This window comes from Juglans microcarpa x Juglans regia, chromosome 4S (genome assembly GCF_004785595.1).
Source record: "Juglans microcarpa x Juglans regia isolate MS1-56 chromosome 4S, Jm3101_v1.0, whole genome shotgun sequence".
In the NCBI taxonomy this organism is placed as follows: Eukaryota; Viridiplantae; Streptophyta; class Magnoliopsida; order Fagales; family Juglandaceae; genus Juglans; species Juglans microcarpa x Juglans regia.
In genome coordinates, this window is record NC_054601.1 from 939,627 (window position 1) to 953,723 (window position 14,097).

The 14,097-nt window shown below is 36.3% G+C and overlaps 2 protein-coding genes across 2 annotated transcripts; one reads left to right on the top strand and one right to left on the bottom strand.

Moving 5' to 3' along the window:
• Positions 1-2,212: 2,212 nt before the first annotated feature.
• On the top strand, positions 2,213-4,530 carry LOC121263724 (phosphopantothenoylcysteine decarboxylase subunit VHS3-like). The gene is made up of 3 exons (XM_041166779.1): positions 2,213-2,526; positions 3,844-3,902; positions 3,992-4,530. The coding sequence occupies exons 1-3, from the start codon at positions 2,389-2,391 to the stop codon at positions 4,338-4,340; spliced, it is 546 nt and encodes a 181-aa protein (XP_041022713.1). The 5' UTR covers positions 2,213-2,388; the 3' UTR covers positions 4,341-4,530.
• Positions 4,531-4,961: 431 nt separating this feature from the next.
• On the bottom strand, positions 4,962-5,897 carry LOC121263725 (TPD1 protein homolog 1-like). The gene is made up of 2 exons (XM_041166780.1): positions 5,812-5,897; positions 4,962-5,377 (listed from the first exon to the last, which is right to left on the bottom strand). The coding sequence occupies exons 1-2, from the start codon at positions 5,882-5,884 to the stop codon at positions 5,067-5,069; spliced, it is 384 nt and encodes a 127-aa protein (XP_041022714.1). The 5' UTR covers positions 5,885-5,897; the 3' UTR covers positions 4,962-5,066.
• Between the last annotated feature and the right edge of the window lie 8,200 nt (positions 5,898-14,097).

The window sequence follows — 14,097 nt, forward strand, 5'->3', positions numbered from 1 at the left end:
CCCCCTGCACACTCTCTCTGCGTGCGCGCGCGCAAAGTGCAGCGGAGAGGGACAATGCTATCGATATATTGACGATAAGATAACTAATTGTACTTGTATAGAAAAAAGAAGGTTATGTAAAGACAGCTGAGACCAACTACCTCTCTTTGACGACCTTCCCCCATCAGCATCATCTGGGAAAGAAAATTTTCTTACAGAGATGGAGAGTCTCTAAGCTTTTCAGTGCTCTGTTTCTTTTACTTTCTCTGTTCTTCTCAGTTTTGGAGGCAAGCCTTTCTGTTTTTGCCTTATCTAGCTTCTGAGAGGTGGATAGCCTTTGAAGGAAATGAGCAATTTCCTTCCACTCTACTCCCCCTCTCCATCAATCTTGTCCAGAATATTTGACAATGTTATGTGTTTTCAGTGGACTGTAAAAGAACCTCCAGCACCAATCTCCCATGCAATATTCTCTTGTGATAGCCAGTTAATTTATACCAGCTTTTTGGATGGAAATGTGCGTGCATTTGGTGCTTCAAATGTTCGATTACGATGCCAGATTAACCCCATTGCTTATCTTCCATTCGATGTCAGGCATTCGGTGATCCTTTGCCAACATCTGTAAAGATGCTTGGCCTACGCCTCATTAAGTTTGACATATGTGCTATCAGCTTTGCCTGGCATTGCTTGCCATCCATTGTTCAATAGCCGAATTCTGATACTTAATGGGACTTCTTATCCTCATCTCCCAAATTCTGCATAATGCTTGTGCAGTTTTTAAATTAACGGTTCTGATATGTAGCCTTTTGCATTTGCATTCAGTGGCAACTGGGCCGGTATTCAATATGTATGATAACGGTGGGCAATGACATACTGGGATAATTTTCTCTTTTTCTTCTTTCATTGCCCCATGTTGATGCAGTTCTTCACTATACCCACTTGTGGTAGCTGCACATCCACAAGAACCAAACCAGTTTGCCGTAGGATTAACTGATTATGGGGTTCATGTATTTGAGGTGCTGGAATCAGAGGATCACTGAGTTCTATTGCGTCTCCCCGAGCTGCCTTTGGTTTGGATCAACCCCAGAGCTGATGGCGCAGGGGAAACAATTTGCCTGGCTTGTTGCCTGCCTTACTTTATCAGACTATTTCTATTCATTTTGGTATCAGCTACATAGTTATATGCATGCTGAAATACTTGTTGCAATTTAACAAAATATGGCCCAGGAACTCTTGGAACTGCTAGGCTAGTCAAATATGCTTTCCAGTTTTGGTCAATTAGACTGGCAAGTGGCAAGAATAACAAACCGGGTTTGAAGTTGAATTGTTTCAATTGCTTGCCTTGATCCTGGATCTGAATAAATCTATTTGACTGACATTCTTTCTTCTCCTGCTGCTTCTTTTTTGTACTGGCATTCTACTTTCATCAGTAATACACTTCAGCTGCTTCTTGCAATAACAGTCGCCATTGGCCTTTAAATCAGAAGCTTGTCGATTCAAAAGCAGATTTGTGAATTGTTCACAATTAAGAAAGCTCTACTTGTGATTGATATTGGTTGATGAATTAAGCCAATTTGGTTTCTGCACGTGAGGGAGGGTGTTGAGAAATCATTCTACATTGTTTGTGGATAAAGTTTTGGGTATGTTTATAAGGAATGAACAATTCTAGAGATGATTGTTTATTTCTTATAAACATGCCCAAGTCTTTATCCATAGGCAATGTGAGATTATTTCTCAACATTCCATCTGTGACAGTAAAGCTTGTCTGCTTATTCAGATTATTAGCTGTTTACAAAGGAAACATATGGAGACGAAGATCCAAAAATGCAAGGGATGGCCCTAATACTTCAAATACTGTAGAATTGTAGAATGTTTATGATCAATGTTTCCTGAGCTGTAAATATTTCATAAAATTAGGGTTTTATCACTGCAGAATGTTTATGATCAATGTGTCCTGATCAATCTTTGGAAATGTTTATTACGAATGTTTAGTTACTTCTAGGCTGTCTATTCAGAATCTGCAAATTCAACGGTCCAGATTCCCTGTTACCTACCCCAAAAAAATTAGAAAGCTACCAGTAAATAAAACTCAAGGTTTTTTTATACGGGCCAGAGTGACAGGCAAATCGCACGGCCTAAAGATAGAAGTCTCGTGCGCTGCAAAGCGAACGGTCCAGATTCCACCTGTCATCTTGTGACGTCACAACTAATGAGTCCTTGATAGATCGAATTATCCCAAGTCTAAGCGGCAAAGCGGTCAATGAAATGTCCCATCTTCAAAACCCTAATTTTTAACCCCCCTCAATTTCTAAAACCCTGGAACCTCTCCCTATAAGGAAATTTCTACGCTTCGAATACCTTCTCTCCCAATTAGGGTTTTTTGGTCTGTCTAGGATCTAGTCTGCTCGGGAGATGGATATGGATACTTTTCGCTCGAACGCCGTTGCTCTGGAGTGTTTTCTTTGCTCTGTGATGGAGGCTGTGGTGGTTGAGACTGCCATTGTCGCTGCCATTGTCGCTGCCAAGTCTCTTCCTTTCTCTCTCTCGATGGTATAGACTAAATTCAGTATATGGGTATTTTATATTCCCATTCTTTACGCTGCGAACCTCTGGTTTTACTAACTTGAGTTTGTAACTGGATTTCTTTCTCTCTTTCGTCTTCTCCTTTTATCTTTTTGGAATTGTGAGTGTGAACAATATCTGTTATCGAAAGGTAAGATTTTTCCCTTGTTATGTTGTACTGTTTTTTTTTTTGGGATAGGTAAACAAATTCTGGCATCAGCATTTTCAGTGTTTTCACTGATTATCTGCATCAGAAAATTGTGGTCTTTTGTATTTGAATTATTGTGTTGAAATCGTTGTTTCCAAGTTTCTTAAAACCTATTGCGTGGGACTTTTAGTGGGCCTTTGAGAATAAGAAAATCTTCGGCCTTATTCTCTGTATAATCGAGTTGTTGTGTACACCTGGTAAATCTGGTCGAAGTTTTACACCAGGGCATTAGCCTTGACGTTGTTAGTTAATCTCAACCCAGAACCATGACCAAATTTTATAAAATTTAGTTTAGGGTTTACATATTTCATAGGCTGTCATAGGTGTGTATACCCTTTAGATTACCTCTTGGTAGCTGGTATTATGCCTAGGTGTATAATGTTCTAGTTTATGGCTTGGAGTACGGGGACTAGTTGAGTGGGTTCTTTTTTTACTTTTCTTTCTTAACATGTAGGTGCTCATGTTGTGGGGAGTAGATCGGTAGAGAGCGATTGTAACTTGCTACTTCTCTCTCTCAAGCCATCCTCTAAAAGGAATATGCATGGGAATGACTGTCTAATTGAACTGAATTTTCAAGGAAACAACATACACGTTATCGTTCAACTGATTCCCCGAAGCACGTTGTTAGTTTTTGTGCTAGTTAGTTGCCAAAATGATTCGCATCAATTGCCATGTTTAATTTGTATTCATGTTGACCTTTATCGTTATGTGTGAAGGTACAGGTCATAGACACACTACTCATTACAAGATATGTGGGATTAATACTTTGAACAACCATTGTCTGACTTCAAGCCAACACTTTGTACCTTCACACATAAGCCTTTTTTTTTGTACATCATTCCTATAAGCCTTTTTTTTATAAGTTCCTATGTACTTGGGCTAAGCCTTTGCACCCTTCAATAAAATTTCCAATTTATTATTACTTTTTTAGTCAGTAATTTGCAATAAACAAGAATTTGTAGAAAGTGTGTATATGACCTGTTGTGGTTACTGATTTTTTTCGCGCTACCTTTTTAACTCTGCCAAAAGTTTTGCTTTTTGTATGGACTATTTAGTTGATCTTATTAATTGGCATGAGTTTGGATTATTTTTTTCAGATGGGACTTTCGCCAATTGGAATGGATATTTTGCACAAAGAGCCAGACTCATCTGGAGGGTTAGCGACTGATTTCTTCCACCTTTCTGGTATTGCTTGCTGCTCTATTTTGCTGGAGAGGGTGGTACTAAACCAATTGTATTTTTCAGGTTTCCATTGTCTGAGCTGCATGCAGTGAAAAAACCTGGTCCCGAGAACAAAGATGCCAGTGAAACAGAGGATGATGAAGATGAGGAGGAGGATGATGATGCGGCAGATGATGAGGACGTTGATGGAGGCAATGATGATGATGCACATAATGATGGTGGTGAGGGTGATGGGGATCCCGAAGATGAGCCTGAAGCAAATGGTGATGGTGGAAGTGATGATGATGATGAGGATGATGATGATGATGATGATGATGATGGGGAGGAGGAAGAAGAAGATGATGACGAAGAAGAGGATGAGGAGGAAGATGAGGAAGAGACACCTCAGCCACCTGCGAAGAAGAGGAAATGAAAGTTTGATTTTTGTATCTTTGTTCCTTTATGTTTTGGCCACCTTTAGTTGGGTTGCAGGGGAATGTTGCGATAGTAGAACTCGAGCGTGGAAGGTTAAGGTTGCCTCTTCAACATAGACGGGAGAATTAATATGTAGCACTTGATCAACTTTATTATTTTATATTTCCACTGCTCTATTATGTAGTTTATTTTGAGTTTGCTGAACTTAAATCATTTAATTTCAAAATGATTGAGATTTTAAAAAATTATTGGAAAAATCTCTGGAAGATGTTAATATCGCACTTTTTTGCAACTTTATTCAAGCTCTTTTTATTTAGGGCAAGACAAACATAAATTTGCGAAGGAAAAAAAAAAAAAGACAATCAATAAATAATCCTCTCCAAGATAACAGTAAACCCAATTATAAAAGAAAAATATTTTAGCTACAAAGGTATTATATAAAAATAAATTCACATATATTACATCATATTGTTAAGTTATTTTTATTATAAAATAGATATAATAGATTTTATAAAGTCATATTAATTTGTGAATTTATTTTATATAATTTCTTTGTATTTGTAGTAGTTCTCATAATAAAATCAAATTATCTCAAAACATTTAGAATTTGAATTGACCTTTTATTGAATTCTATAAGAAAGAGATAAACACGTAAAGTCGAACAGGAATAAATATTATAGAACTTAGTTTACGTGTCATCTTTCTTCTGGCCTTTTGATACTCCTTAAGAACAAGCAACCTCAGAGTAAACTGGCTTGAAAGGAAACGAAGTATCCCAAGCATAGGTGAAGCTGTATGTATTAGATGGATAGATGGGTTGACCATTGTTGACAAGACACTCGCCATTGGATATGCTCAAGACTGAAGGGTCAATATCTTCCACGGTTTGAAAACCACTGCAAGCTAATTTCAGGTGCAATACAGCACAAGAACAGACATTGTGAATTGTCACCTTCCACTCCGGTTTATTATGAATTGTAGCTCCTGTATCAGTTTGGGTAATCGCAATTTGTTTCAGAGAGCATTGGCAATGGCCTGCAATTTCAATAAACATAATTTAAATCATAAGAAATATTAACTTCCGAATTAATTTTAAATCATAAGAAGAGAGTGTTGCTACTCCGTCTCTATGTGCCCACTATGTGTGCCGTCTAGTGTGTAAATTATATTTTTTTTATTTCAAATATTTTTTAAACATATTTAAATATTTTTTAAAAAATATCAATACCCTAATAGTCACTTTCTTAACTATTAAGAAAAAAATTTTAAAAAATTAAATATATGAGCAGTCAAAATGAGAGAGCAAAATGAAGAGGCATTGTATCATTTTTCTTTAGAAGATTGCATGTATGATATATATATATATATATATATATATATATATTATTTATTTATGACTGAAAAGGATTGCAATGATGAAATAATTTAATTGCAATGCAGAAACTATAGAAATATTCATATATACGTACCTAGGCCAATGATCAGACTCAGAGAGAGAACTAAGAATAAATTCTTGTTGATGATGGCAGCCATTGGAGACATGATGGTCACTCTTTTTTTTGCTTTAATCGATTCAAGAGACTTCCTCGATGATCTACTTATAAATAGTAGAGGTCTCTTGAACAATTATGGTAAGGAAAAATTACTGAATATTGAGATATCTACCGTTTCCAACATTTTTAATTCTTCAAGATTTTGTGGTGTTAAATGATGAATTTAGGAAATTTAAAACTTCTAGATTAATTTCCTCAAATCGCCCTCAATATTTCATATCAGTACTTTTTTTTTCCTTGAATATAGCCATCGCATATGCAAGCAATATCTCAAAAATCTCGCCAATATTATTATTAATTAATTCACGGTCTAATAATTCGCTTACCTAATCAGTGAATCACATTATTTGCATAATATCCAGTAATTTAATCAAAATTAGGGCCCGTTGTAAATTGTAATCGTATATATAATTAAATTTCACCTAATAAATATTTAATACGAGACTTAATTAGTATAATTAAGGTATAATTATATCTATAATCGATGAAAGCTGTATTTTTAATTTCAAATATCCACTTACCAATAGCTTTGCTACTCATAATCTCTGCATACTATACTTATTTTTATTTATTTAGTTATTATTTATTATTTATTTTAATTTTCTTAAATTAATAGAATTCTTTTACTTATCATCCATATATCACATATTTAATAAGAAAAAAATAAAAAAATAAAAAATTATATGTGATATGTGATGTATGATGTGAAAATGATGAATATAATTTTTCTTAATTAAAAAGCCTTTGACAATATATCAACTATGTACGTGGCTTATGCCGTGCCGACCAAAGAGAAGTAATTAAGACCTCCCATGAATTTGGATAAGGCAATTGGAATGATGTGTCTTGTTGGAGAAAATCTACTCTAAAGCCAGTCTAGGCTCTAACACCCCCCACACCAGCTGATGTGGCTGACCAGGTTTAGTGTAAACGGTCCACTTGCTTCGAGTTAGAGCCCCCATCTATTCCTGTTGAATCCCCCTCCCCTATGAAGAGACGAATCCCCCACGAACAATGACGCGACGCGAACACTATGAAGCGCCAAGATGCGAACACCAGGACACGACCAAGCGATTCCGTCTCCCCTCCGAAGCATCTCAGACGGCACACGACTCCCCTGCGTGAGCATCTCAGGCGGTACAAATCCCCCACGAAAGAGGCGACGCGAACACTTTATCAGGTAAAATCTCTAAAATCTGCCCCCTCCATCTACGAATCCGTCTCCACATAAGAAGCTACTCTACGCGAATCTCTCCCCCTCCATCTACGAATTTCATAATCTTCTCCTTCGTCTTTATCAATCTGCCTCGAAGAAACTCTAAATGCAGTGCGCCGTTCTACCAAAAATAATTAGACTATATTATGAAATTTTTCTTAGTTATGTGTTGTTTGAACTAAAATGATCTTATTTTTCTTTATAATGCAACTACCAAGAGATTTTGTAACATGAAATGGGTGACCCAAAGATGCTTTTACTCTTGCAGGTGTACGTAGCAGATTTGATCAAGGTATCTAGATTGATATTATCCGCTCCCTATGTTTAGCTGATTGCAACAGTGGGTTTTGAGTTTTGTAAATGCCGGCTGACGGCAGAAGGCACGCGGACGACGGACAAATGCCACTGCGAACACCCAATAATCGTCAGAATGGGTAACCAAAAAAAAAAAAAAAAAAATTGGGAGGGAGAGAGCCGTCGCAACACTTTACTGGGTAAACAAATGCCACCGCGAATCCTGTAACGACGGCAGATGGACGACGGCAGACGAGCGGCGGGAACGAGCGAGAAAGGCGACGCTGAAGTTGGAGGGAGAAAATTCGAATGGATTTGGGGAAGAAGTCGACGAGTTAATCTGTGAGTAAAATGGGCGCGTTTTACTACAGCCTAAAAAAAAAAAAAAAATCACATAAGCGGTGTGTGGTGTTTGTTACTGTGTAAGCTTAAGTATAGAAGAACTCGTCTTGTTGGGCGCCATTGTCTTCAACCAATAATATGTGTGTGCATATATAAGAGTTTTATTTAAATGTATGTCCCACACACTCATTTCCTAACAATTTTAAAATAGTTCAATATTTATCACTGAATTGATGAGTTGTAATGGGATACAAAGTCTCTAAATTTTTAATGACCAGAAGTCTATCAATAATATTGAGGGCTCTATCACCTACAACATTATTATACCTCTAACCATCCATATACACTTGAGGTGAAGTAGGCTCGAGAAAGAAAGTGTCCATGGAATAACAGAGTAAACCGAAAGTGTGGTGGAGGTGAGAAATGGGGAAAAGAGAAGAAAATACAAGAAGAATAAGGGTTTGGGATTGGCAAATGGTTGTGGCGCTCATGGAGAGTGGCAATCGACAAAGGGGGAGATGGACGAAGGGGATCTGGTACTGGTAGTGTTCTTCTCTTCGTTTTCTTTCTTTCTTTCTTTCTACTTTTCTTTTGAAATAACTCTGACAGCAGCAGTTCCACGTGAGCTTCGTCCACCACCTGCTTGTACCTAGAAGAATTGGTTTGTAAAACATACTCCTGTCGAATTCGGTTCATTGTCCCTATCACCTTCACGACCAAGAATTGACCTGTTATGAGAGAATGATAATAACACTTCGCCTCCTAGTGTATTTCAATGGATAAAGTCACAAGAATATTGTAGATGAGACTCTTCAATATTATTGATAGATTTTTTACCATCAAGAAATTTAGAGACTTTGTGTCATATTGTGATTAGATATAGAGTTAATCTTATCTTATTCGAGTTAATTTTATTCCATTATAACTTATCAATTCAGTGATAAGTATTACACTATTCTAAATCTATTAGGATATGAGTGTATAGGACATACATTTAAATAAAACTCATATGTATATATATGCACACATCTGTGAAGTAGCCTGTTTTTTCAGAAGATGTCTAAAGTATGCTAATTTGGTTGAGTGTGACAAGCCATAAGCGTGCACTTCTCTAATATTACTGGTTGAAGACAATGGGGCCAACAAGACAGATCATTCCAATTGCCTTATCCAAATTCACGGGAGGTCCTAATTACTTCTCTTCGGTCGGCACTGCATAAGCCACGTACTTAGTCAATATATTGTCAAAGGCTTTTAATTAAGAAAAATTATATTCTCCATCTTCACACCATACACTATATATCACACATAATTTTTTATTTTTTTATTTTTTTCTCTTATCAAATATGAGATATATAGATGATAAGTAAAAGAACTCAATCAGTTTAAGAAAATTAAAACAAAAAATAAATAATAAATAAATAAAAATAAGTATAATATACAAAGATTATGACTAGCAAAGCTCATATACATTGGTAAGTGGATATTTGTAATTAAAAATACAGCTTTCATCGATTATAGATATAATTATACCTTAATTATACTAATTAAGTCTCATATTAAATATTTATTAGGTGAAATTTAATTCTATATACGATTACAATTTACAACGATTTTGATTAAATTATTGGATATTATGCAAATAATGTGATTCACTGATTAGGCAAGCGAATTATTAGACCGTGAATTAATTAATAATAATATTGGCGAGCTTTTTTGGATATTGCTTGCATATGCGATGGCTATATTCAAGGAAAAAAAAAAGTTCTGATATGAAATATTGAGGGCGATGTGAGGAAATTAATCTAAAAGTTTTAAATTTCTTAAATTCATCATTTAAAACCACAAAATCTTGAAGAATTAAAAATGTTGGAAACGGTAGATATCTCAAAATTCAGTAATTTTTCCTTACCATAATTGTTCAAGAGACCTCTACTATTTATAAGTAGATCATCGAGGAAGTCCCTTGAATCGATTAAAGCAAAAAAGAGAGTGACCATCATGTCTCCAATGGCTGCCATCATCAGCAAGAATTTATTCTTAGTTCTCTCTCTGAGTCTGATCATTGGCCTAGGTACGTATATATGAATATTTCTATAGTTTCTGCATTGCAAATTAAATTATTTTATCATTGCAAATTAAACTATTTCATCATTGCAATCCTTTTCAGTCATAAATAATATATATATATATATATATATATATATATATATATATATATATATATAATACATGCAATCTTCTAAAGAATAATGTTAGAATGCTTTCTCATTTTGTTCCCTCATTTTGACTGTTCATATATTTAATTTTTTTAAATTTTTTTTTCTTAATAGTTAAGGAAGTGATTATTAGGGTATTAGTATTTTTTAAAAAAATGTTTAAATATGTTTAAAAATATTTGAAATAAAAAAAATACAATTTACACTAGACGGCACACAAAGTGGGCACATAACGACGGAGTAGCACCACTCTCTTTTTATAATTTAAATTTAATTCGGAAGTTAATATTTCTTATGATTTGAATTATGTTTATTCAAATTGCAGGTCATTGCCAATGCTCTCTGAAACAAATTGCGATTACCCAAACTGATACCGGAGCTACAAGTCATAATAAACCGGAGTGGAAGGTGACGATTCACAATGTTTGTTCTTGTGCTGTATTGCACCTGAAATTAGCTTGCAGTGGTTTTCAAACCGTGGAAGATATTGACCCTTCAGTCTTGAGCATATCCAATGGCGAGTGTCTTGTCAACAATGGTCAACCCATCTATCCTTCTACGACATTCAGCTTCACCTATGCTTGGGATACTTCGTTTCTTTTCAAGCCAGTTTACTCTGAGGTTGCTTGTTCTTAAGGAGTATCAAAAGGCCAAAAGAAAGATGACACGTAAACTAAGTTCTATAATATTTATTCCTGTTCGAGTTTACGTGTTTATCTATTTCCTATAGAATTCAATAAAAGGTCGATTCAAATTCCAAATGTTTTGAGATAATTTGATTTTGTTATGAGAATTGATTTAGATACAAAGAGATTATACAAAATAAACTCAAAAATTAATATATTTTAATCCGTTATATCTATTTTATAATAAAATTAATTTTACAATCTGACTTACCACATCAAGTTATATGTGAATTTATTTTTATGTAATCCTTGTGACTAAAATATTTTCCTTTTGCTATTGGGTTTACTGTTATCTTGGAGAGGATTATTTGTTGATTGTCTTTTTTCCTTTTTTTTTTGTCCTTCGCAAATTATGTCTGTCTTGCCCTAAATAAAAAGAGTTTGAATAAAGTTGCAAAAAAGTGCGATATTAAAATCTTCTAGAGATTTTTCCAATAATTTTTTAAAATCTCAATCATTTTGAAATTAAATGATTTAAGTTCAGCAAACTCAAAATAAACTACATAAGAGAGCAGTAGAAATATAAAATAATAAAGTTGATCAAGTGCTACATATTAATTCTCCTGTCTATGTTGAAGACGCAACCTTAACCTTCCACGCTCGAGTTCTACTATCGCAACATATCCCTGCAACCCAACTAAAGGTGGCCAAAACATGAAGGAACAAAGATACAAAAATCAAACTTGCATTTCCTCTTCTTCGCAGGTGGCTGAGGTGTCTCTTCCTCATCTTCCTCCTCATCCTCATCTTCATCATCTTCTTCTTCTTCCTCCTTCCCATCATCATCCTCCTTATCATCATCATCACTTCCACCATCACCATTTGCTTCAGGTTCATCTTCGGGATCCCCATCACCCTCACCACCATCATTATATGCATCATCATCATTGCCTCCATCAACGTCCTCATCATCCGCCGCATCATTATCATCCTCCTCCTCATCTTCATCATCCTCTGTGATGGAGTTTGAATATTGATTGTATATTAACAGAATTGATTACAATATTTCAGTACAGTACAATAGAATTGAGTGCTATATATATATATATATATATACTAAGAATACAAAGTCTATTTTAGGAAAGCTAGCTAAAATTGTGGCTGTAAAGATGTAACTGTTGTGAAGCTTGATTCTTGTGATTAGTCCGACAGTCACCTCCTTGAATCTTGGCTACTCTTCTGTGAGTTGATTTGGTGCATGATTTGTGGGATTGTCTCTGATACGCCCCAGCAAGATAGGGCTGCCGTTAGCAAGGCCAATCTTGGTTCTTAGTCGTTCCGTACGTTACTTTGACAATGGCTTTGTAAGAAGGTCGGCAAGCTGATCTTGTGTGGATACATGATGAACTTTCAGCATTCCTTTTTGAACCATATCTCGAACAAAATGCAGGTCGATCTGAATGTGCTTCATCCGAGAGTGTTGAATGGGATTAAAACTGAGCTGGGTGGCTCCTAAGTTGTCACAAAGTAATTTTGGTGGTGAAGAAATAGGGAAGCCGAGTTCCTGAAGCAGTGTCAATAACCAAATAGTTTCAGATGTTGCATTAGCAAGGGCTCTATACTCTGCTTCAATGGATGATCTTGCAATTGCCCTTTATTTTTTTGAACTGCAAGAAATAGGATTTGAACCAAGAAATCATATATAGGCAGATGTTGAGCTCCTGTCATCATAGTTTCCGGCCCAATCAGCATCGATGTAGGTGGTTATTGTTGAGCTTGAGCTTTTGAGGATATGAATGCCATGATAAATTGTCTGCTTCAAGTAGCGTAGGAGTCTCTTTGTTGCTGTCCAGTGCGTAATAGTGGGCTTGTGCATAAATTGAGAGAGTTTGTTTACAACAAATGATATGTCTGGACGTCTAAGAGAGAGGTACTGAAGTCCACCTATGACACGCCGAAATGTTGTACTGTCTACAGATGAAGTGTCATCAAATGCATTATTAACGTCGAGTTGTCTCAAGGGCCACCCTTGCATCACAAAAAGTGTCAGAACAGTTCTTATTATTGCCGGTTTGACAACCGGACTAAATGTCTCCTTGTAATACAACCCACGTCGTTGATTAAACCCCTTGGCAACAAGTCTCACTTTGAACCTATCGACAAACCCGTCGGATTTCTTTTGACTCTAAACACTCATTTGCAACCCACTGGTTTACAGTGAAGTGGTGGGAAAACCAATTCCCATGTGTTATGTCTCATTAGAGCTGTGAGCTCATCAGACATGGTACTTCTCCATTTCGGGTCACGAATTGCTTGACTCACACAATTTGGTTCAATGGTTGGTGAGATGAGGTGTTTTGTGACTGAGTGTATTTGCTTTGGCTTGTAGATGTTGTTCATTGAACGGGTTGTCATGGAGTGGGTGCGAGGTGGGTCATTGGCTTGTGGACTGCCTACGAGTGCAAGGAAGGATTCTGGTTGAATTGGTTGCATTTGTTGCAGGAAATTTGTGGGATTTGTGGAATCTTCCACAGAGTGAAAGTGTCGTGGGTTTGAGTTTGAGCTTGGTGTGAAATCTGGAAAATTAGGTAAATGACTTGATTAAAAATTAGGGGAAATACCTGAAGGTGATGCGGAAGCAGGCGCACGATCCATTCGCACTAATGGTGGTTGCAGCATTTGAAGCGGCGTGATGGGTGATAGTGACAGAGACGCAGGAGCGGGCTTTCCAGGAGGATTTCCAGAGGAAGGATGAAAATGTGTTTCATTTTCGTGGAAGAGGACATGACGTGAAAGGTAGAGTCTTTTGGTTTGTAAGTCCATGCACCAATACGCACTCTGGGTTTAAGAGTAGCCCAGAAACACATATGGACTTGCTTTGGGCTGGAGTTTATGGGTGTTGTAAGGCAGGGTTAAGGGAAAACACAAACAACCAAATTTTCTTATTTTTAGATAATTTGGTGGTTGATTGAACAAACTTTCAAAGGGGATTTGTTTTGTAAAAGAGTTGTTGGTTGAGGATTTACGAGGTAAACAGCTGTTTGAAAGGCGTGAGGCCAATATGAGAGTGGTAGCTCGGCATCTCTTAAAAGAGTTAGTCCTGTCTCTACAAGATGACGATGATGTCGTTCGGCAACACCATTTTGTTGGGGAGTATGAGGAGCAGTGGTGTAGTGGCTAATTCCATGGATTGAAAATTAATTTTTGAGAGCCACAAACTCACCACCGTTGTCAAAATAAACACTTTTTATTTTGGCTTGAAACCTTATTTCAACAAGATGTTTAAACTGAGGAAATATGCTACTTACGCTTGACTTGGTTGCCATAGGATAGAACCACATGTATTTAGTAAAATGATCAACCAAAATTAAGTAGTAGCGTGAGCCATCAAGACCAACAATGTGTGAAGGACCCCAAACATCGGTGTAAATATGATCAAGAGGTGCATGACTTTGAAGACTATTGAAATGAAAAGGTTGTTGATGTGCTTTATTGATAGAACAAG